The sequence below is a fragment of the Canis lupus genome, chromosome 13, assembly GCF_048164855.1.
Source record: "Canis lupus baileyi chromosome 13, mCanLup2.hap1, whole genome shotgun sequence".
Taxonomy (NCBI): Eukaryota; Metazoa; Chordata; class Mammalia; order Carnivora; family Canidae; genus Canis; species Canis lupus.
Genome location: NC_132850.1, coordinates 9,131,926 through 9,157,021, shown reverse-complemented (window position 1 = coordinate 9,157,021; position 25,096 = coordinate 9,131,926). Strand labels below are relative to the sequence as shown.

General features: G+C 59.7%; 1 protein-coding gene across 7 annotated transcripts in view; it reads right to left on the bottom strand.

Annotated features, from left to right (window-relative positions):
* CSMD2 (CUB and Sushi multiple domains 2) overlaps positions 1-25,096 on the bottom strand; it is a 492,622-nt gene that overhangs the window by 316,564 nt on the left and 150,962 nt on the right. For all 7 annotated transcript variants that reach the window (XM_072772036.1, XM_072772037.1, XM_072772043.1 and 4 more), the window contains exons 4-5: positions 18,343-18,537; positions 8,529-8,736 (exon numbers count right to left, since the gene is read on the bottom strand). In XM_072772036.1, coding sequence (XP_072628137.1) covers positions 8,529-8,736; positions 18,343-18,537 — 403 coding nt within the window. The remainder of the gene's footprint in view (positions 1-8,528; positions 8,737-18,342; positions 18,538-25,096) is intronic.

The window sequence follows — 25,096 nt, the reverse complement described above, 5'->3', positions numbered from 1 at the left end:
GTACTGACAGGCTTCGACGGGTGCCGTTCCCTCCGCTCTGAATGCCGATGCCGAGGTCTTCCCGTGGTGGCTCTTTCCCAATAGTCAGGCCTCCGCTTAAATCTGACCCCCTCAGAGAGGCCTCCCCGACCACTTTACCTTAGTAGGGTCCTCACTGCTACGATTCCCCATCCTACACATTTCTTTCGTGGCATCAACACAAGTGGATTTTATGCTTATTTTGTGATTTTTATTAATTCCGGCCTCTCCCAAGTAGACCAGGAGTCCCACAAAGGGACTTACCCATCTCCTCCGTGACCGTATTCCCATGCCAAGCCCGATGCCAGGCAGTAGAAAAGCCTAAGTAGTCTGCTTGAATGAGTGGACTCTGGAAGGTGTTGGCGAGGCCAACCGCGATGATGGAGACGAGGCTGAGGATGATGGTGCTGCTGCTGCTCCGCCCCATGACCTCTTGGTGGTATTTAGCCAAACACCAAACTTTCCAGGCCTAGCTACTGGTTTCTCCTGACCAGTTCCACTGGAGATCCTCAAAGACTATATGTGAATCCCCAATGGTGCCTGTGTCCCCGCATCCAACCTCACCCCCTTCCCTGCTGTAGCCGTGACTCCCTCTCTGTGCCCATTTTGTTCTGGGGAGGCCGGAGAGCATCACCATCCCCCCGCCACCCGAGCCCTGCTCCTTCTGCCGTATCCCGCTGCTTGGTGGACAATCCTACCAACGTGGGATCAACCCAGACTCTCCTGTCTCCATTCCTCCATTCCTCCTTTCGGAGGATCCCCCGAAGCAGCTGATCCTGCACCTGAGACGCTTCTTGAGGTCACCCCCTCCTCTCCATCCCTTCACAGCTGCCGTCATTCAAGGATGGGTCATCTCTAGCCCGAGTGGTCACACAGAGTTTTATGGCTGGTTTCTGAGCCTTTCACTTGGACCCAACTGAGATGCAGTGTGACTGTGTTACTCCTCTGCTTAGACCACTTCCAGAGCTTTCTACAGTCTTTGGAATCCTCTTCCAGCCTCTGAGCCCGGCACAAGGTGCTTCCAGACCCACTCGCCCTGCACTCACCTGCGATGCCCCCAACACACCAAGGCCCTTTCCTGCTCCATAACGTGGTGACTCCCGCAACTCAGCTGAATTCAAAAGTCACCCCCCTGGGGCTCATTCAACTGAGTGACAGGAGGCCCCTGCCGTAATGGCAGGAAGACTTTGTCTTCTCTGTGACTCGGTTTGCCTTCGGTGAACCACCCTCCTCCGCTCCCGGTCCGGGAGTTTGAGCAGGATCGACAGGCACGTGACCTGGGCCTGGGCCACGAGAACACTCAAGGTTCATCTTCGGGCTTTTGCGGGAACCGTCAGGATAGAGAAGCTTCCTTTTTGCTGGGCTTGCTAACCCTGCAGAATGCACGGGGCTGATGGTCGTTTCCTTTGCTACCTGATGCAGAAAGCATGCCCGAGGGAGAGCCAACAGGTAAGAGAGCAAAGCTGTGGGGGGGAGAGAAGCAGATTCTGATGATAGTGTTTCCATACCTTGATCCAGCAGTGCCTGAAGCCGACCCCTCTACTTTTCAGCTACAGAAGCCAGCACATTCCCTTTTTTAGCTTGAGTCAGCTGGAGGTGGGTTTTTATTTCTCGAACCCAGAGAATGCTAACTATTACATTTCCCTTTTCAGTCTTCGTGGGAGCTTCTTTATACCTTTTAGAAAAGCACCTAACATATGATATCGTCAAGCATTTAATTATATTGTGCCGCTACGCCCTGACTGTGAGCTCCAGGGTCCGGCATGATGCATAGCTGTTACATAAACATTGGTGGAGGGAATAAATAACTCCTTGGGGACGGGACTGTGTCTTTGTCCCCCTGCACCGAGCCTAGGAGAGCCTCGTTGGTAGAAGGCGCTCCATAAACGATTACTGAAAATAAATAGGGGAAAAGTAACAAAGAACGTAAATGATCTAAGCCAATGGTTTGATAAAGTACATGTGAATGAGTAAATAACTGAATAGTTATTATTAACAAATCCCCGTTGGCATGCTGTTCCCGTCCTAATTATATCTGAATCTAATGACTCCTGAATGAAATATCTAGTTAAAAGTCACTGAGATCAAATGGCGCTAGTTGGCTCAAATTTCATGTGTAAAGCGCTTAATAATTAAAGTCTTTCAAAGAGGAAAGAGAATGTTGCTAGCAAAATTTTCAAACCGAACTGTCTGAAAGTAGACAGGAACTTCTGTATCTCCGCCTATGAAAACAAGAGCAGAGAAGGAAGAGGAACAAAGGAAAGGAAAACCCTCAAAGGTGGATCCAGAGAGTGGGGTGAAACGGCTTTCCAGGGAAATTCTCTTTCTAGAAACAGCTGGTGTCTACGGGGTGGCCCGGGGGGCAGGAAATCCCAGCAGTCCAGCAGGTTTTCTTGTGCTGCTCTCTGGGTGGAGGCCCAGGGTGGGTTCGATCTCAGGGATCGGGGGAGCTCCCACTGGGCAGGGTGCCGGGCAGCACCTAGGCGATGCCCTCCCTGCCCCACTTCTCTCCCGTATCCGCCAGGCCCGTCTCAAATGCAGCGCCTCTGCCCCCTTGAGGCCTTGGTCCTCCCACCTGAGGGCAGCATCCTCTTCCGGAGCCTGGCAGGCAGCTGCCCTCCTTTCCTTTCAGACTCCAAAGGTTTGGTGCAGGCAAGTCTGTCACCTAGAGGCCCGGCGGTGGCGGGGGCGGGGGGGGGGGGCGGTTGGGACTCGGCAGGGGTGTGGGGCCAGGCCGACTGCAAATGATCCCAGTGAAACAAGTAGAGAACGGAGGTCCACGTACACCAACGGGGGCAAGGAAGGGAGGCCGGGCATCGCTGGCAGAGGCTGGCCCATGGGGTGACGCTCCCGAGGACGGTCAGGGGCACGTTGTAGGATCTGCACAGAAATCCTACGGGAGGGAAGGGGCTTTTCAGGTCCTCCCAGGCTCCCTCCCCACCGCAAACACACCCCTGCAGCGGCCCTTCTGCCAGCAAAAGGATACCCGCAATCCTGAGCCTTGCCTGGCCTCCCTGCTGCAGGAGGAAGCTGCCACCGAGAATGGAGAGGAGCAGAGGAGACGAAGGTCCCACTCAGCTCTGCAGGGCCACGGACCAGAGACAGCGAGAGCACACTGGGCAGAGCGGTGCCCCCTGCGTCTGGGACGGTGGTCTCCTGAAGGTCTTCTCCCGACCCCCTGGCCCTTCTCCCCAGCTCCACAGCCCCTGGGGCGGGGGCTGGGCCTGAGCCACCAAGCCCCCCTGCTCCTGGCCCTGCCCAGAGCAGCCACTGTCACATTAGCCCACCCCCCCTTCTGCTTTTCTTTAAAGATTGATTTACTTGGAGCCGCAGTGCAGGGCTCCATCCCAGGGCCCTGAGGCCACGAGCCGGGCTGAGATCAAGAGGTGGGTGCGTAAGCAGCTGAGCCACCGGGCGCCCCTCTTCTGCGTTTCTAACAAGGCACCTAAGTGGCCAGACCAGTGCTGGGCCCGGCCAAGAACAGATGCTGCTGCCTGCAGTGTGCTCCCCAAAGGCAGCCCTGGGAAGATGGATTCGAGGAAATCACCCCCCTCTCCTCTGACTTTTGCAAGGGAATCCTCCAGTCGGCCAGGGGGCTCCCTGCCAGGGCACCTTACTCAGGTTTCCAGGCAATTCTCCCGGGAGCTGAATCCGCTGCCATGACCAGGCTGTGCCTTTCTGCCCAGTAAGATGCCACTGGGCCAGCAGGTTGGGAACAGCGGCCTCAGTGGGGACACGGAGAATGGGGCCACCGAGGCTCTGAGCTGCTGGAGAGGCCTCATCCTCCCCGGACTCTGGTCCTCACCCTAGACGCATCGACCCTATTGTGAGCCAGGCAGCACTGTACACGTCCAGAGCCTTCAACGTGCTTTGTAGGCTGGTATGACGGGCCCCACTGCCCAGATGTGGAGGAAGCCGAGGCTCAGAGGTAAATGTGCTCTAACTAGGAAGGGGCGGGTCTGGGTTTTGAGCCCAAATCTGACTCCTGGGCTCACCCCGTCCTCAGATGCCGAGGTGCAGACCTCTCCCCATTCTTGCAGGGCACGCCTGGCCTCCTCTCCTTCCTTGGAGCCCACGGGAAGGGCCTAGAGAGATGCAAACACACAGCGTGAAGCATGAGGCAGACGGAGGAGGGCAAGATTGTGGCTCTCAGGTCTTCTCGGTGGGGTTTAATTCACTGATTTTCTCCACCACGGAGACGCCAGCTGTGTCCCGGGCTGGCAGTCCGTTGTAGCACCGTCCTGATGCTCTCCGGGGACACAGAACCCAGGGGCTCAAACAAGTACTGAGTCGTCAAACCCCAGCTCTGCACCTGCCCGGCCCCAGCCACCTGGAGCCCAGGGGCCCCGCGAGCAGAGTTAGCAGCAGTAAGAGGATTCTTCTAGAATGTGAGGGAAAGGAATGGGGCTCCGTGAAGGTCACAGCCAACGGACCTGTCACAGGAGAGCACAGCCCCCCGCCCCCCGGAAGGATCACGAGGGAGTATCTGGCCCCTGAACTGGGTGCAGGGAACTCGAGCCAGAAGTGTGTGCGTGTAGGAGCAGTCCACCTGGTGACGTGGAGGTGGTGGTGGTGACGTGGAGTGTGTGCACGCGCGCGTGTGTGTGCGTGTATGTGTGTGTACGTGTGTGCATTTCTGTGTGCGCACACGATTGTGTGCGTATTGTGCGTGCGAATGTGTGTGTGGGTACGTACATGTATGTGCGTGCGCGTGTGCCTGTGTGTGCACGTCTGTGTGTGTGTGCATGTGCTTGTGCGCATGTGTATGTGCACACGTGTGCGTGTGTGCATGCATTTGTGTGTGTGCATGTGTATGCATGTGTGCGTGTGTACGTGTTTGTGTGTGTGCATGTGTATGTGTGTGCACGTGTGTGTGAGTGTGCATGTGCTTGTGTGTGTGTGCATGCGTATACGTGTGTGCATGCATTTGTGTGTGTGCACGTGTATGCATGTGTGCGTGCGTACGTGTTTGTGTGTGTGCATGTGTATGTGTGTGCACGTGTGTGTGAGTGTGCATGTGCTTGTGTGTGTGTGCATGCGTATACGTGTGTGCATGCATTTGTATGCGTATACGTGGTGTTTGTGTACGTGTGTATGTGTGCACGTGTGCATGTGCGTATGTGTGTACGTGTGTGCATATGTGTGCATGCGTACCTGTGTGCGTGTGTACGCATGTGCACATGTGTGTGCACGCATTTGTGTGCGTATGTGTGCATGTGTGTACGTGTGTGTGCGTGCGTGTGTACGTGTGCCTGTGTGTATGTGTGCGTGTGCGTGTGCTCGTGTGTTTGTGTGGGTGTGTGTGTGCACGCAGTGGACCAAATATTCTATCTGGATTGTAACTCTCAGGTCAACCCCAGCTTGCGCTCATGGACAATCACAAAATAAAAAATTTAAGAAAACCAAACGTGTAAAGTTGGACTTTTGGGAAGCACACACCCAGAGCACCCGGGGATCCCTCACCACGGTCGAGCTGACGCGCACTGGTGCCGCCGCAGGAGCAGCGTCCCCTGCTCTGAACGCGGAGCTCGGGGTCCCAGTGGCCAGGCGTGGCCCATGAGGCCGGAGGGCACGGAGCCAGGGGCTGGGTGCTCACGCGGCTCCGTGGCCCGGGCGCTGCGGCTCCTCCCCTGCGCTCCTCCTGGCCCGTTGCGCTCGTGCAAGGCAGCGGATTGATTATATCCTGGCACATTCTTGGCTTTGAATTGTCCTCTGTTTTATGGAATAATGTTCTGAGTTGGCAGGTTTTTTTTTTTTCTAAAGGCCTTAGTTGGCAAAACCAAAGACGATCAGTCCTCTATTTCCCTAATTGGCAATTCTACTTGTCTGCGAAATCCAGGTAACTGGAACCCCTGATTAAAACTCTCCTGCTTGTATCCCACTCGGGGAGGAGAAGAGCGGAGAAACTGAGTCAGGAGCATCCCATGCCCACCCCCGCCCACCTGCACCCTGTATCAGTGGGGATCTGCCATCTGGGAATGGAGGTAGCGGGGTTTTTCCTCCCGAAGCCGTCTATCTTCTCATCAGGTGAGGAAGGCCTAGGTGGTCACATTTGTCTTTTCTAACGGGATCCACAGGCTTCCTGTGACTTGGCACAGACCTCAAGGAAACACCCCACAGTCTCAATGCCGGTGCCACACAGCAGCATACTCCTAAACCAGCGGCGTCACATTTTCACGGGAGTCCAGGGATGTGTAAAGGAGAGGGCAGGGGACAGCGGGGTCTTTGCACACATGCCCTGAGCCCCCAAGTTTGTTTATCCACAACTGCTATGCAAGTATAAATCAGAGCAACAAATGCATCCTGCCCGGAAATGGTGACACCAACCCCGTAAATAATTATAATTTAATCCTAGAGCAAGGAGTTCTGTATGACTCCCCGAACGATTCTCCTCTGCTTAATTCCCTCCCCACTGAGTGACTTAATAGGAAAAGGAAGAGTCTTTCAGATTTGTTTCACTCCAGGGGTTTGGGCAGCACGTGGATTCGCACCTGGGGTCCGGAGCAGCGGGAGCCCAGGCGGCCCGCGGGTAAAGCAGGGAGTCGAAGGAGGCAGGCGGGACCGGGCTGTTGTCGTGGCATCTGCCTACAGAAGCGAAAACTTAGGAGGGACCTGACGACGGGTGTGACGCGTAACCCCGTGTCGGCCCGACGAGGGACCGCCATGCACACGGCGACCTCACAACTGTGCTGTCTCGGCTACAACGACGGCCTCTACACCCAACGATCCGGAGGCTGAGGCCTGACTCTGCTCCTTGCTAGCTGTGTGACCTCAAGCGAGTGACACAACCTCTCCGGACCTCAGTTTCCTCATCTGTAAAATGGGGGGGGGATGGTGTTACCTACTTCACGGAGTTCCTAGGAGGAAGCAATGACACCACGACCTGAAGGGCTCAGAACCAGCCTGCAGCGCACGGACGATAAATGCTCAGAACATGATGCTATTATTGCACCTCTTACGTTCTGGAAACATTTGCATTAACATGGAGAAGACTGTCCTTATATGATGCTGAGTTAAAAATGTATAAGCACAGATAGATGTTAAGACCTTAATTTTGCAATATTAATATATACATAAGCAGCCAGGGAGCTTGATCCAAGCAAAGCCAAGAGGCCAAAGGGGAATACAGCCAACGCTTATTACCTCCTACGCGTCTCTCCGTCCCTTTCACGTTCCCTCTGTTTTCTGTAAGAAGCTCACGTATTCCACTTACAATTGCAAAAATTGGTAATTCACAGAAAGAGGGCCTCAGGCTGGCGAGGCAGTGGGATTCCCGTGCGGGACAGGGGCACCCGGCTTTCGTGCCCCTCCGCACCCCGGGTGCCTGGCAGCTGCCCCAGGCTAGTCGACAGGACACCCCGCGGTCCGGGTGGCTCACGTGTGCTGCTCTCGGCTCCCTGTCCAGGGTCGTGGACGATCGGGCCACGTTGACCCGACAAGCTCATGACCCCAAGGTCTTCCGACTCCCAGCTCGCATCACCCTCCACAGTTCCAGGAAATTTGAGTTCTCTGGGCCCCTAAGTGTCCGAGGGTTGTGAGTTCCCGTGCTAACCCCCCAAAATGCTCACACTTGGCTCCCGCCGTTGGTCTGTCTGGTCTTCTGTCCCTCAAAAGACCTTGTGTTACACGGCGATGTTTCTCCCACCTGGCATGGCCCCGGGTGCGAAGGAGGCGCTCATGACCGTGCCCCCCCGCCCCGTGTGCCTGCCCCCGCTTCCTCCCCACCCCCACGGGCTGCCCTCTAGCCCGCTGAAGCCTATGCGGACCCGACTGCAGACACAGGGCCCCGCCCTCACCTGAGGACCCCGCCGGAGGAGGAGACAAGGGGCCCCTCCAAGCATCACACCAGCGCTCCAGGCTCGTCGCCCACACGGAGGCGGGACGCTCCCTGAGCCCAGCGCCTCTCGGGCGCGCCCCGTGGGTCTGAGTCTGGGGCAGCGCGAGCCACAAGGCTGCTAAGGCTTGTCGTCCTTCTCCTCTGGAAACCGCCGGCGCCAGGTCTGCACGGAGGAGCCCGCACGTTCAGCCAAGCCAGGACGACGGGGGGCGCGTCGGCCATTCGCATCGGAGACCCGGACACCATGCCAGCCCGTGGCCCATGGCAGGACCTGGGATGGGGACCTGCCACCGGGCGATCCCACTCCCCGCTGGCGGCTGGGACGTGCCCTCCACTAACGCTACCATACCTCGCATCCGCACGCTGAGACTCAGCCCGCGGCCTCCGAAACGGGACGTTTCTCACCTCAGTTATCCCGCAGGGCCCACCCCGGAATTCTCCAGCGAGGACGCGCCTCACATCAGGTACCAACAGCACCGCCCCAACGGGCCCCAGCTCCAGACACACGCAGCGCGTTTCCGTTACAAGAAGCCGACCCGCCGGCTACGGGTACATACGGGTATGGGATGCAGCAAAGCGGCCTCAGACCCCAGGGGACTGAGGGGACTGCGCTGGGCGAGCCACGGTCTCCGGGACCGACGTCTCAGGGGGCCGGGGTGGGGGGCGTGCTTACCACAGGGAGGAGCCTTCGGTGCCGGTGACCTCCAGGAAGTCGTAACCGTCCTCCAGCTGGAAGTCAATGAAGACCAGGGCGATGGTGTCGCCCAGCTCGGCCAGGATGGTCCACGTGCAGTCGGCGTTGTTGTGGTACTCCGAGGGGAAGTGGGGGCTGGAGATGATGCCGCTCTGGCCCCGCAGCGTCCCGCCACACGCGTCGTCCGCTGTGGGCAGACAAGAGGCACGTGAGCCGGCGTGGCTCCCAGGCCCCAGCACTCGCGAGCTCCGGCCAGGATGGGCAGGCAGGCCCGGGGACTGACGCACAGACAGGGTGGGCCCGGGCCCAGTCCCAACGGGCCCCATAACAGGGACACCAGGCCGGTTAAGCCGCCCACCTGGGGTCACACAGCCACCGGGCTGGGACGGAAGCCGGATGCTCAGGGCACCTTCCCAACACCGCACGTACTGCTCTGCCCTGAGCTCAGCCGTCACCTGCATCACCTTTACCGCCCTGGTCGCCACTGTGGGGAGCAGGATATTTCTTCCCACCAGATCTTAAGAAGCCTCCGATGTGGGGGAAACAAAATGAAAACTCAACACAAGTCCCTGGGGTGTCACTCATGGGGCTGCTAGCCAGACGTCTGCAATCCTCCCTCCTGCCCTCGGCGGCGGCCAGGCCGGCTGCCCCCGCTCACACCGTTCCCTCTGCCTACGATGCCCTCCATGCAGGCCGACTCTGCTCATGTGTATGTTTTTTTTTTTTTTTAAGATTTAATTTTATTTTTTTCAGATTGTATTTATTCATTTGACACAGAGACAGAGATGCAGAGACAGTGGAGGAGGGCACTGGGGAGGGGCAGAGGGGGAAGCAGGTTCCCCACGGAGCAGGGAGCCGGACACGGGGCTCCATCCCGGGACCCCGGTCTTCACGACCCTGTGAAGGAGGACTCCCATTTTGCAGGTAAGGAAACCAAGGCACACAGCGATTCAGCTCAGAGTGACTAAAGGAGCTGGAAATCCAAACCTGATTCCGGGCCTGTGCCCTTCACGCTCCATCTCCCAGGAGCGCACGTCCTCCTTGGAGGACATGGATAAAGCGGCAAGTTACTGTGCTCGGGTGAGTCAGTTTGGGAAAGCTTCACAGAGCAGGTGCCCTGGGAGCTAGGTTTTGAAGGATGAATAGGAGTTCTCTAGATAGAGAATAAAAGAAGACCGCATTTAAGAAAATGGGGAAACGAAGATCTGAAGCACAGAAGCACAAAGGCCCACGGCAGGTGCAAGACGAGGAGCTCCAGCTGGCTTATCCCAGGGGGGCAGGGAGGGGTGGAGGAGAAGGTACTGGAAATGTGGAGGGAGCCATGTGACCAAGAACACTGGGCCGAGAACATTTGGAAGCGGTGCCCGGCCAGCCTCGTCGGTGCCACTCCACAAGGCCGAGGTCTGTCGCAAGAGGCCGAGCCCGTGTCTAAATGCCGGGTCTCAGAGCGGGGAGGTTGTGACCGTCACAGCCCGAGTGAGCGGCCGTGGGAGGAAGACAAGGAAGAGAAGGGATTCCCCGGGCAGGCGAGGGGAGAGGACACGGCGTCCATCAGGAGCGGCCAGCAAGGGACGGGAGGACGCAGAGAGGACAGGGGGGCTCCTAACGGGGCAGCCGGGCAGGCACTGAGCCACCCGGGGACACGGGGTCCCCGGCAGACGAGCGCCCTCCCCGCGGAGGGTGCACAGGCTGCGCTGCCCCCGGGGAAAGAGGCCAGGGGCCCGCGAGGCGGGAGCAGCAGGATGAGGCAGGAGGCTCCAGGGACGCGGGAGGGCTCGGGAGGCTGTGACTTGCCGTGGCCAGCAGGCGGGAGCCAAGGCACCTGAAGGGAGAGTGGTGAGGGCAGGGCAGGGGCGCCCCTGGGTGGGCCAGGTGGTCAGCGCGGCGCCTGGCGAGGCCGAGGGGACCCAGGGCTCAGACACCCAACCAAGCCACCCTCGGGCTCCTCCCGCCGACCCACACCTGCTCGCCCTGTGTCCCGGAGGGAGCCGGGCAGCGCTCCGCACCCAGCGCCTTGGGCCAGGTGGGGCCATGCCGCCTGCACCTGCTCCTGCTCCCCCGCAGCGGCGTCCCGGGTGGGGCGGCCTCCCCAGCACGGCCTCCCGCCCGCTCCAGACTCGCCTCCGGCTGCTGATCCTCACCCCGGAGCCCGGGCCACCTGGAAACAGCCAAGGACGCCACTCCTCCCCGGTGAACCTTCGGGAACCGGAGCACCCCGAGGCTTGTGGGGGCCTCTCGGGACCTTGCCTCCCCGCAGCCTCCCCCGCCTCTCTGGCCTCGCCCCCGCCCTTCTGATGTGCCGAGCGTCCCTGGGCTCCAGAACCTGGAAAGTGCGGTTTTCTCTTTCTGGAAACTTCTTCCCAGCCTCCCTGGGCCGGGCCGGCCGCACCGCAGCCTTTAGGTCCCAGTCTAAGAGCCGCTGCTCGAGGATCCTTCCACATAGGGCGCCGCACACTTTCCCATAATGAATGGGTTTCGAGCGCTGGTGGACGGGTTCTGTCGTGATCTCCCGTCTGGAGCGTGACCCCCGCGAGGGCGCCGAAGCCGGGTGCAGGCTGCCCGTCACCGCTGGCGTCTTGTGCCATCACAGCCGCCTCGGGGGCTTTCGGAAGCTCGTCCCAGATGCGAGTCCTAAGCGTCACCTGAAGAAGCGTCTTAAAAGCCCACGCGTTTGCCGCGGCGACCTGGGGGCTCAGGAGCAGGAGTCTGTCGCTGGGAAGGAGGAGGGCCTCGACGGAGCGCGTGGGGCCGCGGCCTGCTGGCTCCGAGGAAGGGAGAGACCCGCGGCACCAATGCCTCGCCTGGCGGCGGCCTCTCCACCCCCACTCCCGAACAGTGAAAGGGCAGGGACGCGAAGCTCGGAGAGGTGGAGGCACGTCCTGTGTGCACAAGGCGGGTGGCCCGTCGGGGGTCCCGTGGAGCGTCTCTGTGCCAGGCCCGGGGCCCCTCCCGCGACGCCCGTGCCCCAGCGGTCTATGGGCCATCCGGAGGTCTCTGAGGCCCCTGATCCCAGCTGGTGGCCTCCAGGCCACGTGCACGGACACTCGGGGGCCACGACTCGGGGGCCTGAGGCCCCGTGGCCACCACCTGCACCTTGCAGGCTCCCCCGACACCCCCGTTCCCGGCGTACTGCTCTGATGGACCAAGCTCTGCCCGTTGTTTGGAGGTTTCCCCGCATTGTGCACGGGGCACGGATCTCCTGGTGCAGCCTCAGAGCCCCGGAACGTGACTCCAGCTGATACCGCGGACCTGAGCGCTCACGGACCCCCCCCCACCCCCCGCGTCCCGTAGCAGGCGTCCTGCAGTGCCACTAAGCCGTGCAGGGTCGCAGCAGCAGGTGCGTTACACCCAGAGCTGCCCTTCCAGGTTTAGGACTTTCCTTAGGATCAACTTTAAGTTCCACGGAAATTTCTTCAATTAACGAGAACTTTAGAGAGCGATCCCTCGCTGCCATCGATCCCTCGCTGCCGTCGGGAGTCTGCGGACAGTCCGGGGACTTGGGGTGGGGATGGAGGAGCCAGCTGCGCTCCCTTGCCTTGCTCGGCGGCTCTGCGGTGGGACTGGTCACTCCCTGGCGCCTGCGAGCCGGGATGCCCTTGGCTCTGGGCTTCCGTCCACGGCCTGAGTCCCCAGGCTACTCGCCTCCGGGGAAACAACCCTCCGCATGGCCCCGCGGGGGACGCGCCGTCCGACCACGCAAGCGTGAGGCAGGGAGCCAGGGCGCGAGTGGCCCCTTGTGCTCTGTGGCTCAGGGACCCTGGGAGCCCCGGTCCCTTCTTCTGGGGGCTCAGGTTCTGCTCCTCTGTCCTCGGCTCCATCAAGGAGACCCCTCCTTAAAATGAAGACGTTGCAAACGCCGAGAGTACTGCCATTTCTGCCCATCCCGACTGCGGCGCCTTCCACGGGTGCGGTCGCCCCGGCGCGCTCTGGGGGCCGCAGCAGGTGGGACACGGTGCGTGGTGACGGAGCTCTGGGGCTTCCGCCGTAGGCAGCTGTCGTGCTGGAGGCTCCACCGACGCTCTCGTTTAGTCCTCACGCTGCCCCAAGAGATAGATCCATACGGTATCATCTTTACAGATGAGGAAACTGAGGCCGTAGTTTTAAAACTTGCCCACGGTCACGGGGCTGCTAACTGCTGGAGGCAGGTTTCGGAATCCAGGGGCTCCGACTCCGGACCCAGGCCGTCGTCCACCTGCTCCCAGTGCTCCCCCTTGGCTCTGCCGGGGGTGGGGGGCTGGCCGCGGGGGTCCGTGCAGTCTCCCGGGTGCAGGCCAGCTACCCGCATGCAGGTGGAGGTGGGGGGTCTGGAATCAGGCTCCCTCTTCAGAAGGCGAGTAGCCCCTGGCAGGTTGGGCTCCCCCGATGGCACCTACCTGCGCCCCATCAGCAGGGCGGTCCCCACGTACCCCCTCTCCCCTCTCCCATGGTCCCCCGACCCAGATGCACCATCTCCAGCCCGCCTGCCTGCTTAGAGTAGCACCCCCCGACTTGTCCTCCCGACTGGGCCGCTTGCCAACCACAGTCCCGCTCATTCTGGTCTTCAGAGTGAGTTTTTGAAAAAACTCAGTTCAGCTGCACCATACCTGCATGTGAAGCTCTTCCCTGGCTCCTTCCTGAACTTAGAACCCAACCCAAACGCCTCCCCACCCACCCCCCGCCTTTCTACTTTGCCACGTGGGCCTGTTTTCTGTGTCTCTAACATGTCAAACTCTCTCTTGCCTCAGGGCCTTTGCACCTGCCACTCCTGTTACTGGTAATGCCCTCTTCCGAGTCTTCCCATGAGCAGCTCTTCTCATTATTCAGGACTCCGTTCAGATGTCTGCTCCTGACAGCTCCATCTAAAGCAGCCTTCCTATCACCAGTCGCTTCACTTCCCTCATGATCTGAAAGTTGATTTTTTTTTTTCTGTTTTCCGCCTCCCAGCTGCTAAAATGTAAACTCCATGAGATGGTGGAGTCTGGCCTGACTTTTCGTCACTACGATTCTCCGTGTCTAGAACATAAACGTGTGACAATCGGCCGTCAGTGCACGAGGATGGGGTTAATAACTGGCCGACACGTGGTAGGCCCTCGTGGAACGCTGCTGAATCCTCGGTGAACGGGTAAGTAACTGGCCCTTCAAGGCCGCAGCTCATGCTCCCACTTCACGGTGCGGAGCGGCTTGGCTACACGCTGGCACGGCATGGCTGGGGCCGACCGCGACCGGTCTGACGCACGCTCTTTCCATGAGACGTTGCCTGTCCCACGTTGCCCAGGCTCCTCCAGCTGGGGCTAGCAAGCCGGGAACGCAGCGCCGTCCTGCAGCCGCGTCCCATCCCTGGGGCGGGGCAGCCAGCGCCGTTGGCTTGAACCCCAGAGGCCAAGCGCTGTTTGCTCAAGCTGCTTTCCTGCCACCTGGCTCGCAGCCCCCAGCACATCTCACCCCCACAGCCTTCTGTACTCCGGGGCCGAGGCCCCTCGTGAGTTAGAGACCATTTGCCGAAACCCCCGTGGTCTTCCTTCCTGCGATTCAAAGAGGTTGCACAGAGCTCAGAGCCCCCGGGACCTCTACCTTTGACGAGGTTTCCGGGGTGACACAAAGCGGCAGGAAGTGCCTCTGCCAGCTAGGCCAAGACCCAAAGAGCCAGCAGCCTCGGGATGGGTCTCCTTGGAGCTCAGTGGCACATCCGCTCTGCCCCCCGATGTCCCAGTGGGTCCTCTTTCCTGCCTTGTCTGTGCTACGTCTACCTGTCAGCCGGGCACGCAGCGTGTCCTAGCCCCCGGCCTGCTCTGGGAGGCCTCGGGCTGAGTGTGTGTCACTGGCTCTGGGCTGACCAGGCTGGGAATGTGCCTTCGGGCTTGCACGCCCACACGATGCAGCGGCGAATCAGACCCGGCCAGCCAGCCACTCATTCAGCAAGTATTTCCGGACCACTGCCCAGTGGATGAGGTTTATCTACTCACAGATGCCAGCCCTTGAGAGGTCTACACCAGAGGAAAAGAGGCCAAAAGGCTTTAATCTTTCCTGAGTGTGAACCGTTAACTCTGGCATGACCGCGGCTCCTGGCATCGTGCAGAACATGATGAGCACCCGCCGCTCCCGGGAAGCCTGGCCTCCTAAGGAAGTGGGGTTTGGAACACCGCTTCCGGAAATTCACCGCGGACACTTCTCAGATGACAGCTTGTGGGGAATTAGAAACCAGAGATGGACCCGAGGCCCGGAGGATGAGGGAGGCGCTGGCGGCTCAGAAAGTGGGCAAGCCCTCTGTCCCCCGCCGGGCAGCGCGTGGTGGTGCCACACCGCAGCCCCCGAAGGCCCCCAGGAGCCTCCCGGACCCGGAGCCTTCTGCAAGTCATATGCGACCCCATTGGCTGGCTCCCTGGTGTGTTCCAGAGGAAAGCATTCTCTGGTGCCGCTACGTTGGAAGCTCTCAGGAAAGACTTAGGAAGATCAGCCTGGGCCTCTTTCTGGAAGGGCCTTGCCCCTGCTAGGGAGCCTGACCTTGACCTCGTCGGTGATGAAGAGCCGCTGGCGGCATGACTGTCGGATCCCTGGCTCAGGGAGTCCACTGCAGCAGTTCAGAGTAGTTTGGGATGGGGGTGGGGGCGCGGGTGGCGGCCGGCCGGCCAGCGAGGGCTGCTCTGCGGTGGGACGGGTCACACAAGACGTGAGGCAGTCCAGACCGTCCCTAGCCAGAGCACCAAACAAGGGCAGAGGCTTGGAGGCGAGTACTGGTGCAGAGAGAGAGGTGTCAGGACGTGGTGGCTGATGGCCAGGCGTGGGGGGGGGGACTGTAAATGCCACTGGGGCATCTGGCTTGGTCACCGTGGGTGGTGACACTCTTCGCCTCAGTGAAGGAACCACGCAAAGGGAAAGAATTAGATTTTGGACGTGCCTCATTGGAAGCACACTCCGGGGAGAGGTTCGGTTGAGCCTGATACCCATGTGGGTCTGTAGCGTAGGAGACACACATTGGAGAGTCTCCTCCAAGCAAGACAGAAGCCACACAGGGTGGGAGGGACCCGTGGGGGGCTCAGGGGTTTAGCGCCTGCCTTCAGCTCAGAGTGTGATCCTGGGGTCCCGGGATTAAGTCCTGCATCGGGCTCCTTGCAGGGAGCCTGCTTCTCCCTCTGCCTGTGCCTCTCTCATTCTCTCTCTCTCTCTCTCTCTCTCTCTCTCTGTGTCTCATGAATAAATAAATAAAATCTTAAAAAAAAAAAAAAAAAAGAAGCCACACGGTGGATGAGAAATCCCAAGAGACGCAGGATGTTCCCAGCAGCAGGTCCATGCTGGGCCCTAGGGCACTGAGGACACGGCTGGGGAGCAGAGGGGAAGAATCGTCATCGTGTGAGAGGCCAAGAGGAAGGGAAGAGGCTTGGGAGAGTCATGTCCCCAAAAGGCACCCACACACCCATGAACCACTGCTGTGCTGTGAGTGCTGGGGGCGTACTATCACCCTAGCCCACTCCACCCCCACGCCTGGACGTGCAGGCCCTCGACTGGGGGCCGTGCGCCCACCTGCAAAGGAAGGCTTCCAGGAGGAGGCCCTCATCACTCATCTTTTACTACACTGATTTACAAAAAGGCCTTTCCCCAGCCAGACAAGTTCCTTCCAGGTGAAGGCCCTCTTTGTTCAGGACAACATCACCCTTCGCCTGTAAGGAGATGGCAAAGCCAAGAGGCCACGGGGCTCTGGTGCCTAAGAAGTTGACGCAAGTCCCAGTTCCCAGGTCTGCAGAGCAGAACCCCGGGGAGGCAGGGAGTTCCAGGTTCAGAGGAGGCTAAAGCTGATGAAGGTCCTGAAGGTCCCGGGAGGGAAAGTGAATTCCTACTGTGGGAGGGACGGCTGTCGAGGAGGGTTATATTGCACGGGATGGGGTGCAGAGGCTCCTCTGCCTCTCGTTCTTGGGCTCCCGTTATTTTTTAGTTTCTTATTAACAGAGCATGATAGTTACAGTGTCGTAAGAGGAAAGAGAACGGCGGGTCTTGTTTCACGACTCCAGTAGTTGATTTCGTGTACTTCCAGGTTTTGTATCTCTTTCACGTGACCCCCCCGTCCTGGGAAAGTCAGAGTGTTCAGCTGGGACATGCTCTGAGCAGGGGGTGGGGAGGGATGCTCTAAGAGGAGCGGACAGTAGGGAGCAGAGCAGTTGTTAGGCTGTGGGTGGCCACTCAGGGCCACACACTCGTGTGGAGGGGCCGTTCCTGGTAACAATCACATGATGAGAGGCACGTCCCAAGGTAGAAATGGGGCCGGAGAGGAGCACTTGCGAAGGTAAGAAGGGAGGCTCTCATTCCCTTGGGTTCCATCAAGAAGGACGGACGTGGCTGAGGAGGAATCAACAAACATGGGGCCAGGTGGCAGCTCACACTGGCCGCGTGGGGCCTGTCTGTCGGGAAGGCGCTCACAGCCATGTGTAGGCCCAAGAAAGGGTGCTATGACCCATTAATTACATCCGTCTGTGGCGTGGGAATAGGGAAGAGATCCACGTGCCAATATTCTCCGCCCCCGGTACAGACGGCACAGAGGCTGTGCACACATGACGGGAAGAGGGAGCAAGTCTCCCCGAGCTAGTCTTTGGGTAGTAATTACAGAAAACTTGCCTCCAAGGGAAAGGTAAAACTTGAACCCAAGGAGACCTACACATTCCAGTCATTTCTCAACTCCTTGAAATAATTCCCCCAAGACCTATGTCTGAGTGTTTTGGGATCCACACAATTTAAAGATGAGAGTTTCGAGAAGAAAAGAGTGGTCAATAGTGCAAAAGGCTGTTGAGAGGTCAAGAAAAGGAAGGGCCCCAACAGTTCCCATCTGATTGGGCAACGTGATACAGAATATTGGGGCCAAAGGCCAGTCTACAGACACGTAAGTGGGAAATGGGGTGGGGGAGAGGCAAGGCTGGATGGAACTTTCGAGATGCTGGGTGCTTCTCGTAGTCCAGGAAAGCCTAGAGCATCATGTCACAGCCTTTAAAAGGTGGCTTAAAAAAGTCTACATGTGGCAATGATCACAATTACACACATGTGCATGATATACACAGAGTGCAGCATGGATTGGAATGTAGGAAACACACAAAAATCATTAAAATTTCGTTTCTTCTTTACTCTTTTCTGAATTTTCTAAGATCACTTGAAAATGATCACGTGTTATTTTTATCATCAGATGAGAGGCATGGAGATTTAGAAACAGACTCCGTTATTCTGGGCTGGACGAGCAATAAGAAATCAGCCGGGAAGAGGGTGCCCCACCATCCCGGTCTGCCGGGGGCTCAGGGCACGGCCAGGGTGTGGGAATTACAGAGCTAAAAATGGGAAACTCCTGGGAAAACCAGTCACCCTAGCCGCCCCGGAGGGAGGTGGTGGGTTCTGGTGGGGCGCTGCTGGGGTCAAGAGGTTTTGAGCATGTCTGGAGGCTGGAGGAGGGCTCTCTGACGCAGGGAGAGGCTGAATTTACAGAAAATTTATAGGAGAAAAAAAAGAATTGCCGGGGGGAGGCCGGCAGGAAGGAAAGCTTCAGGAGATCCTTGCACGTGGACGCTCCCTAATGGAAATGAAACCGTGTTTCTTGCAGACGGGACGGCAGACTGGCTGAAAAGGAGTTTACTGAAAGGGATGGAGAGTGCACAGCTGAGCGCTGGAAGGTCACATGGGGCTGAGAAACCTCTAGAAGAGCGGGGGCCCAGCCCTCAGTGGTCGCCAGCAGCAAGTACCCCCAACCTAGCTGGGGTGGACGGCGTTGCCCCCCGAAGGCCGGGCCCCGGGAAGCCGCAGCAGCCCTCTCCGGGTACGGCCCCGGGCCCTCCCGGCCACCTACCTCTGCAGGAGGGCAGGGGGAAGTCCCACGTGGCGCTGCTCTCGGAGCCGGCGAGGCAGGTGAGCACGGCGTGGCCCTCCAGGAAGAAGCCGGGGTTGCAGCTGTAGCGGACCTTGTCTCCGAGGTTGAAGGTGGAGCCCTGCTGGACGCCGTTGGGCAGCCGCCCCGGGTTCCCACACGCGTGGCTGGGGAGGACTGCAAGAGAGGGAGGTCATGGCCTGTGAGTGGGCGACGCTGGCCCCCCATTCCCGTGCGGCGCCTGCCTGCGCACGTCACCCCTGGGTGTCGTCCCCCGTGGGCGGTGGGCCCTCCCTCGGTGCCGGGCCCCCTGATGCTCGCAGCCTCCCGTTCGGGGGGAGCCACGCCTGTGGTTCGTAACCCGACATCGGATCCCCCGCCTTTCCCCGGATCACGCCCGCCCCATCACTCGGGGTCCCCCGGGGAGACCACTTCCATCCCTTGGGCTCAGCTGCCCCATTTCCGATCCACGGCCCTTACGACCAGGGAAGGGACGTGGAGCAGGGCACAGGGTAGGTGCTCATTAACCAGGGCCCTTTCTCTCATGTGCATGTGCCCTGGCAGCCGGGGGGCCGTGGCCCAGCGGGCTGGGGCAGTTGAAGGGGTTGTTAGCGCCGGAACAGGCAGAGGCGGGAAGACCAGAGCCTGAGTCCTGACCGACTGACCCGTTTAAGGGGGGGGGGCGGGGGGGGCAGGAGAAGGTAACGTACAGCGTTGACCCGAGCCAAAGCAATCACGGGCAGCCGCGAGTGTGCTCCCGTCACCCACAGGGAGTCGCGGAAGGTGCCAGAGTGTTGTGACCCGCCCATCTGGGGCCAGGGTGGGTGCGGCCCCTGCCTCAGTCGCTTGTTCAGCCCAACCCAGCTCCCCCAGCCTCTGCCTTTCTCCCCAAAGTCAGAACTGCCTGTGTCCTGAAGGGCCACCTCCTGCCAATCCAAGATGCCCCCAGAGGCCAAGGCCGAGGGCTCACAGCCACGTCCAGAGCGCCATCCAAGCAGGTGGCCGTCACCTGGCAAGGGTTCGCTGAGGCGTCCCTGAGAGGCCCAAGAGCAGGGCGGCAGGGAGTGCAGACTCCAGAGCCCGGGGGCACACACAGCCCTCCCAGTAGCTTACCCCTCAGGGCCCCCCCCCCCGAGTGAGCCTCTTAACCTCCTGTGCCCCAGTCTCCGCCTCTGCCACACGCACATCACAGCACCACTTTGCTCCCTCACTGGATATTCATGACAATTAAACGAGCTGAGATATGCTAAGTGCTTGGGACACAGCCTGGCACACGCGGGAGTACAACACTTGGGAGCCTGAGCACCCAGTGCACGCTCAGTGAGATGTGCACGATTAAAGGCTATTACATGCTCTGACGGGACAGGGACCAAGCAAGGGACCAAACCCAATCTGCGGCAGTTGGACACGGCTTCCTGGAAGAGGCGACATCCATGCTGAACCCAGAGATTAGTAAGAATTAGTGAGATCTGGGGCGCCTGGGGGGGCTCTCTTGGTTAAGCGCCTGCCTTCAGCCTGGGTCATGACCCCAGGGTCCCGGGATCCAGCCCCCCATTGGGATCCCTGCTCAGCAGGGACTCGGCTTCTCCTTGCTCTGTTCCTCTCACCACTCGTGCTCTCTCTTTCTCAAATAAATAAAATCTTAACAACAACAAGAGAATTAGCTCGGCCAAAGAGCGTTCCAGGAGAAGGAAACATCACGCAAAGGCCCTGAGACCGACGTGATCTAGGAGCTCCAGAAGTCTGAAACAAGAGGGTGGGGATGGCAGGGAGGAGGCGGGGCCAGCCTGGATCTAGATGCTTCGCAGCCCTGCTGGGCCCGACTCCCGACCGTGCTGCTGCCTTCAGGGACCCTCTCCACCAACTCTGGGGGCCCCATAAGCCTCGGACGGGAGGCTTTCTCTCTCTCTGTCTCTCTCTCTGTCTGTCTCTCTCTCTCCGTCCCTTCCAGGAGGAGTGAGCTCGTGGCAGAGACAACGGCGGACGTTGGAATCACCTGGGTCTGTACCGGGTGCTGCTCGGTCTCACTCTGGGGCCTGAGTCATGGGACCTCGGGGAGCCTCGCCTTCCTGCAATAGGCAAGGAGAACAGCAGCACCCACTGGGGTTACCGGTCGCGGGTGGCGCGTGGGGCCAGCGCCCGGCACGGGGCGGGTGCTCAGGCAGCGGCAGACGCGCGGTGGCCGTCGCAGGACCCCAGGGCAGGGGCCTGGCCCGGTCTGCACATGTGCCGGGAGCCTGGGCCCGCTGGCCTTGCTGCGACATCACGGCGTGGCCCTCAAGAGCTGTCGCGGGGCGGCTCGCGCATCGGTTCCGCCTTCAGGCCACCAAGGTCGGTCATGGGCCTACTCTGCCAGGAGAGCAGCCAAGGACACAGGCAGGGCCTCGCCCTGGGCCGAGGAGAGCCGGAGCTCCCGGCGCCCAGCTGCCTGCACGGGGTTGAGGACCCAGACGGAAGCACCCGGCCAGCACCCACCCGCTGCCCCCTCAGCGTCTCCCACCGTGATTCCAGCCTGGCCGCCTCCGCAGCCCATGACCCCCGCTCCGTTTCCCGGGTCCCACACTCTACTGGCCACCTCCGCTTCCTGCCAGCTTCCCGTCCCCGCTGCGGGCGCCCACGCGGTACCCACGATCCCGGCGGCCGGCGGGGCTGGCGGGACCAACGGGGTCGGGGGCGCCAACAGAATGGCGGGGCGCCCTCCACCCCGGCCGCCTCAGGGGTCTCCCGCCACCAGCAGGCCGCCCGGGACGTCACGGGGAGACAGGACCCACGCGGGGGCCTGAACGCGCCTCACCCAGACCCGGACGAGGGCGGGGCGGCCGCCTGTCACCTGCCCTAACACCTGTCGCCCCCACACACGACCCCGTACCCCAGCCCCCCGAGAAAGCCCGCGAGCCCGGCCCTGCGCGCCTTCCCGCTCCCTCCCTCCCTCCGCGCCCGAAGCCCGAAGCCCGAAGCCGCCTCAACCAACCCTCAACTGGTCTCTATTCCGCGTCCCGGTCCTGCCCATCGGATTAAGCCCGACGGCTGGCTGCCAGCTTCCCCTCGGCCCGCGCTGCTGGCTTCCGGTTTCCCGAGATCCCACGATGCTGGATTCCACGGTTTCCCATGATCCCGTGCTCCTGGATCCCACGGTTTCCTGAGATCCCACGCTGCCCGAATTCCACGGTTTCCCATGATCCCTCACTGGCGGATTCCACGGTTTCCCATGATCCCACGCTGGTGGATTCCACGGTTTCCCATGATCCCACGCTGGTGGATTCCACGGTTTCCCATGATCCCTCACTGGTGGATTCCACGGTTTCCCATGATCCCACGCTGGTGAATTTCAAGGTTTCCCATGATCCCTCGCTGGTGGATTCCACGGTTTCCCATGATCCCTCGCTGGTGGATTCCACGGTTTCCCATGATCCCACGCTGGTGAATTTCAAGGTTTCCCATGATCCCTCGCTGGTGGATTCCACAGTTTCCTGAGATCCCACGCTGCCCGAATTCCACAGTTTCCCATGATCCCGCGCTGCTGGATTCCACGGTTTCCCATGATCCCACGCTGGTGGATTTCAAGGTTTCCCATGATCCCTCGCTGGTGGATTCCACAGTTTCCCATGATCCTTCACTGGTGGATTCCACGGTTTCCCATGATCCCACGCTGGTGGATTTCACGGTTTCCCATTATCCCTCGCTGGTGGATTCCACGGTTTCCCATGATCCCTCGCTGGTGGATTCCACGGTTTCCCATGATCCCTCGCTGGTGGATTCCACAGTTTCCTGAGATCCCACGCTGGTGGATTCCACAGTTTCCCATGATCCCGCACTGCTGGATTCCAAGGTTTCCCATGATCCCTCACTGGTGGATTCCACAGTTTCCCATGATCCTTCACTGGTGGATTCCACAGTTTCCCATGATCCCACGCTGGTGGATTCCACAGTTTCCCATGATCCCACGCTGGTGGATTCTACGGTTTCCCATGATCCTTCACTGGTGGATTCCACAGTTTCCCATGATCCTTCACTGGTGGATTCCACAGTTTCCCATGATCCCTCACTGCTGGTACCAGTTTCCCATGATCCCACACTGCTGGCTCCAGCAGAGTTTCTCATGATCCCCTGCTGCTGGTACCAGTTTCCCAGGAATCCCCACTTCTGGTGCCACAGTCTCCCCAGATCAGCAGAGCCGGTGGCTGTGAGTGTCTGTGCGAGTTGGCAGGTGGGGGGCAGGTAGGGGGCTGGTGGGGGGCAGGTAGGAGGCAGGTGGAGGCAGGTGGAGGCAGGTGGGGGCAGGTGGAGGCCGGTGGGGGACAGGTGGAGGCAGGTGGAGGCAGGTAGGTGTAGGTGGAGGCAGGTGGGGGCAGGTGGTTGGCAGGTGGAGGCAGGTGGGGGCAGGTGGGGGGCAGGTGGAGGCAGGTGGAGGGCAGGTGGAGGCAGGTGGAGGCAGGTGGGGGGCAGGTGGGGGGCAGGTAGGGGGCAGGTGGGGTGCAAGTGGAGGCAGGTGGGGGCAGTGGGGGCAGGTGGGGTGGAGGTGGAGGCAGGTGGAGGCAGGTGGGGGGCAGGTGGAGGCAGGTGGAGGCAGGTGGGGGCAGGTGGGGGGCAGGTGGAGGCCGGTGGGGGGCAGGTGGAGGCAGGCGGAGGGCAGGTGGAGGGTAGGTAGGGGGCAGGTGGAGGCAGGTGGGGGCAGGTTGGGGGGTAGGTAGGGGGCAGGTGGAGGCAGGTGGGGTGCAGGTTGAGGCAGGTGGAGGCAGGTGGAGGGCAGGTGGAGGCAGGTGGGGGGCAGGTGGAGGCAGGTGGGGGCAGGTGGGGTGCAGGTGGAGGCAGGTGGGGGGCACGTGGGGGCACGTGGGGGGCCGGTGGGGGGCACGTGGGGGCCTGTGGGGGGCAGGTGGAGGCCGGTGGGGGGCACGTGGGGGCACGTGGGGGGCAGGTGGAGGAAGGTGGGCAGCAGTGGGGGGCAGGTGGAGGCAGGTGGGGGGCAGGTGGGGGGATGGGTCAGGTAAACATTTGGAGGAGAAAGCAGAGGTGAGCGAGGGAGCCAAGCGGGGAAATGGGCTGAGAACCGGTGTAGAATTAACGTTTCATTTTCCGCAAAGAGACGCAAAGACCCAATTTAATTAAATTACTAATGTCAAATTTTTTAATGAACCTGCTTCTGCTTTGGGCTTTCTTCCTCCGAAATTAATGACTGGAACGTCACTATAAATAAAAGCCGATTCTTTTTAAAAAGTCGCCCTCTACCCCTCGCGCTCTCTTCAGAGGAGCTGAACACAACCAGCGCCCCGCGGGCCCTCCACGGCCGAGGGTGCGCCCCAGCAGCACGGCCTTCCCGTCGCGGCCCCCGTCGCGGCTCCCGTCGCGGCTCCCGGGCCGGGCAGGCGTTGGCTTGCACCGCGTGGGCCCTGCTCGGCTGCCTCCTCCCGCTGTGACCGTGAGCTGCAACCGTCCCCTCTGCCCTCTCACTGTCTCTCAGTTCCTCATCTGAAGGTAAGAATCCGTGTCCTTCGCATGCTGGGGATCGTAGTAGCTTTCGGGGGCTGAAACCACGCACCCCACGCTGGAACGGCTTAAAAAAAAAACCAACACGACCCATACGTATAGTCTCACAACGTGCAGGTTTAGGAGCCCAAAACCGAGGTGTCAGCAGGGCCACGTCCCTGTCCCTTCCCAGCTTGTGGTGGCCCCCGGGCAGCCTTTGGCGTTCCTTGGCGCACAGACACGTCACTCCCGCCCTCCGCCTTCACGTGCCGTGTTTCTCGGTGTCTCTAAGTTTCAGCCTTTTATAAAGACACCGATCATCCTGGTGTATTTTATATTTTATTTAATGGGCTTATTTGACACCAATCATTCTGCATTGGGGTTAGGACCCCAATGGGCGCATTTTAGGTTCATCATCTGCAAACATCCGGTTTCCAGGTAACGTCAAATGCACAGCTGTAGGTGGCTACAACTTCAGTATATCTTTTCGGGGATCCGATTCAACCTACAGAAGGGCTGGGGTGCAGATTACGGAATATTAGATCTATACTATCCACTGCTCAGTTCCTGGTATGTTTTAGCCCCTTGGCCCTCCCCTCCAACGACAAATTTATTTTACTTAATCCTCAAAACCATCCAGTGGGATACCTGGATCCTCGGTGTCATTTTCATGCTCATTTTACGGATGGAAACACTGCGGCACAGAAAGGTTAGGCAATTCTAGGAAACGGCAGAGCTAGGCCATGAACCGGTCTTCCTGGCTCCACCGATCAGCACCCTCACTGCACTGTGACCCAGACAGCACCCAGCACACAGTGGGTGCTCGACCACCGGGCTCCTCAGTTCCCCTCCTTTACTGCAGGTGCCGTGACAAGATGAAGGGTGAATACCTGACTGTCCAGATTTAGCAGTCTGGTTCTTTCTTCCTTTTTTTTCTTTTTCCTCCCGTCTGATTTACTAACCTTGTATTTTTTAATAATGTCAAGGGCAACATTTAAAGCGTGGGCCTTTGTGATGTGTCTGATGCGCAACTTGCTGGACGGACAGGGGAGATGGGAGATAAGCCGCAAAGCAGGCCTTTCGAGGTGCGGCATTCTTTGATTTTTTTTTTTTATTTTGCCCGTGTGTTTTCTGGCACAGATATTATAGCTGTTCACGCTCTCCCGTCTATAAAACTTCCCTTTGATTGCTTACAAAATGAAGAGTGGGATGTTTACATCCAGCGCAGCGCAGAACAATGCTATTAAAGCTGTGCCTGACATTGAACAAT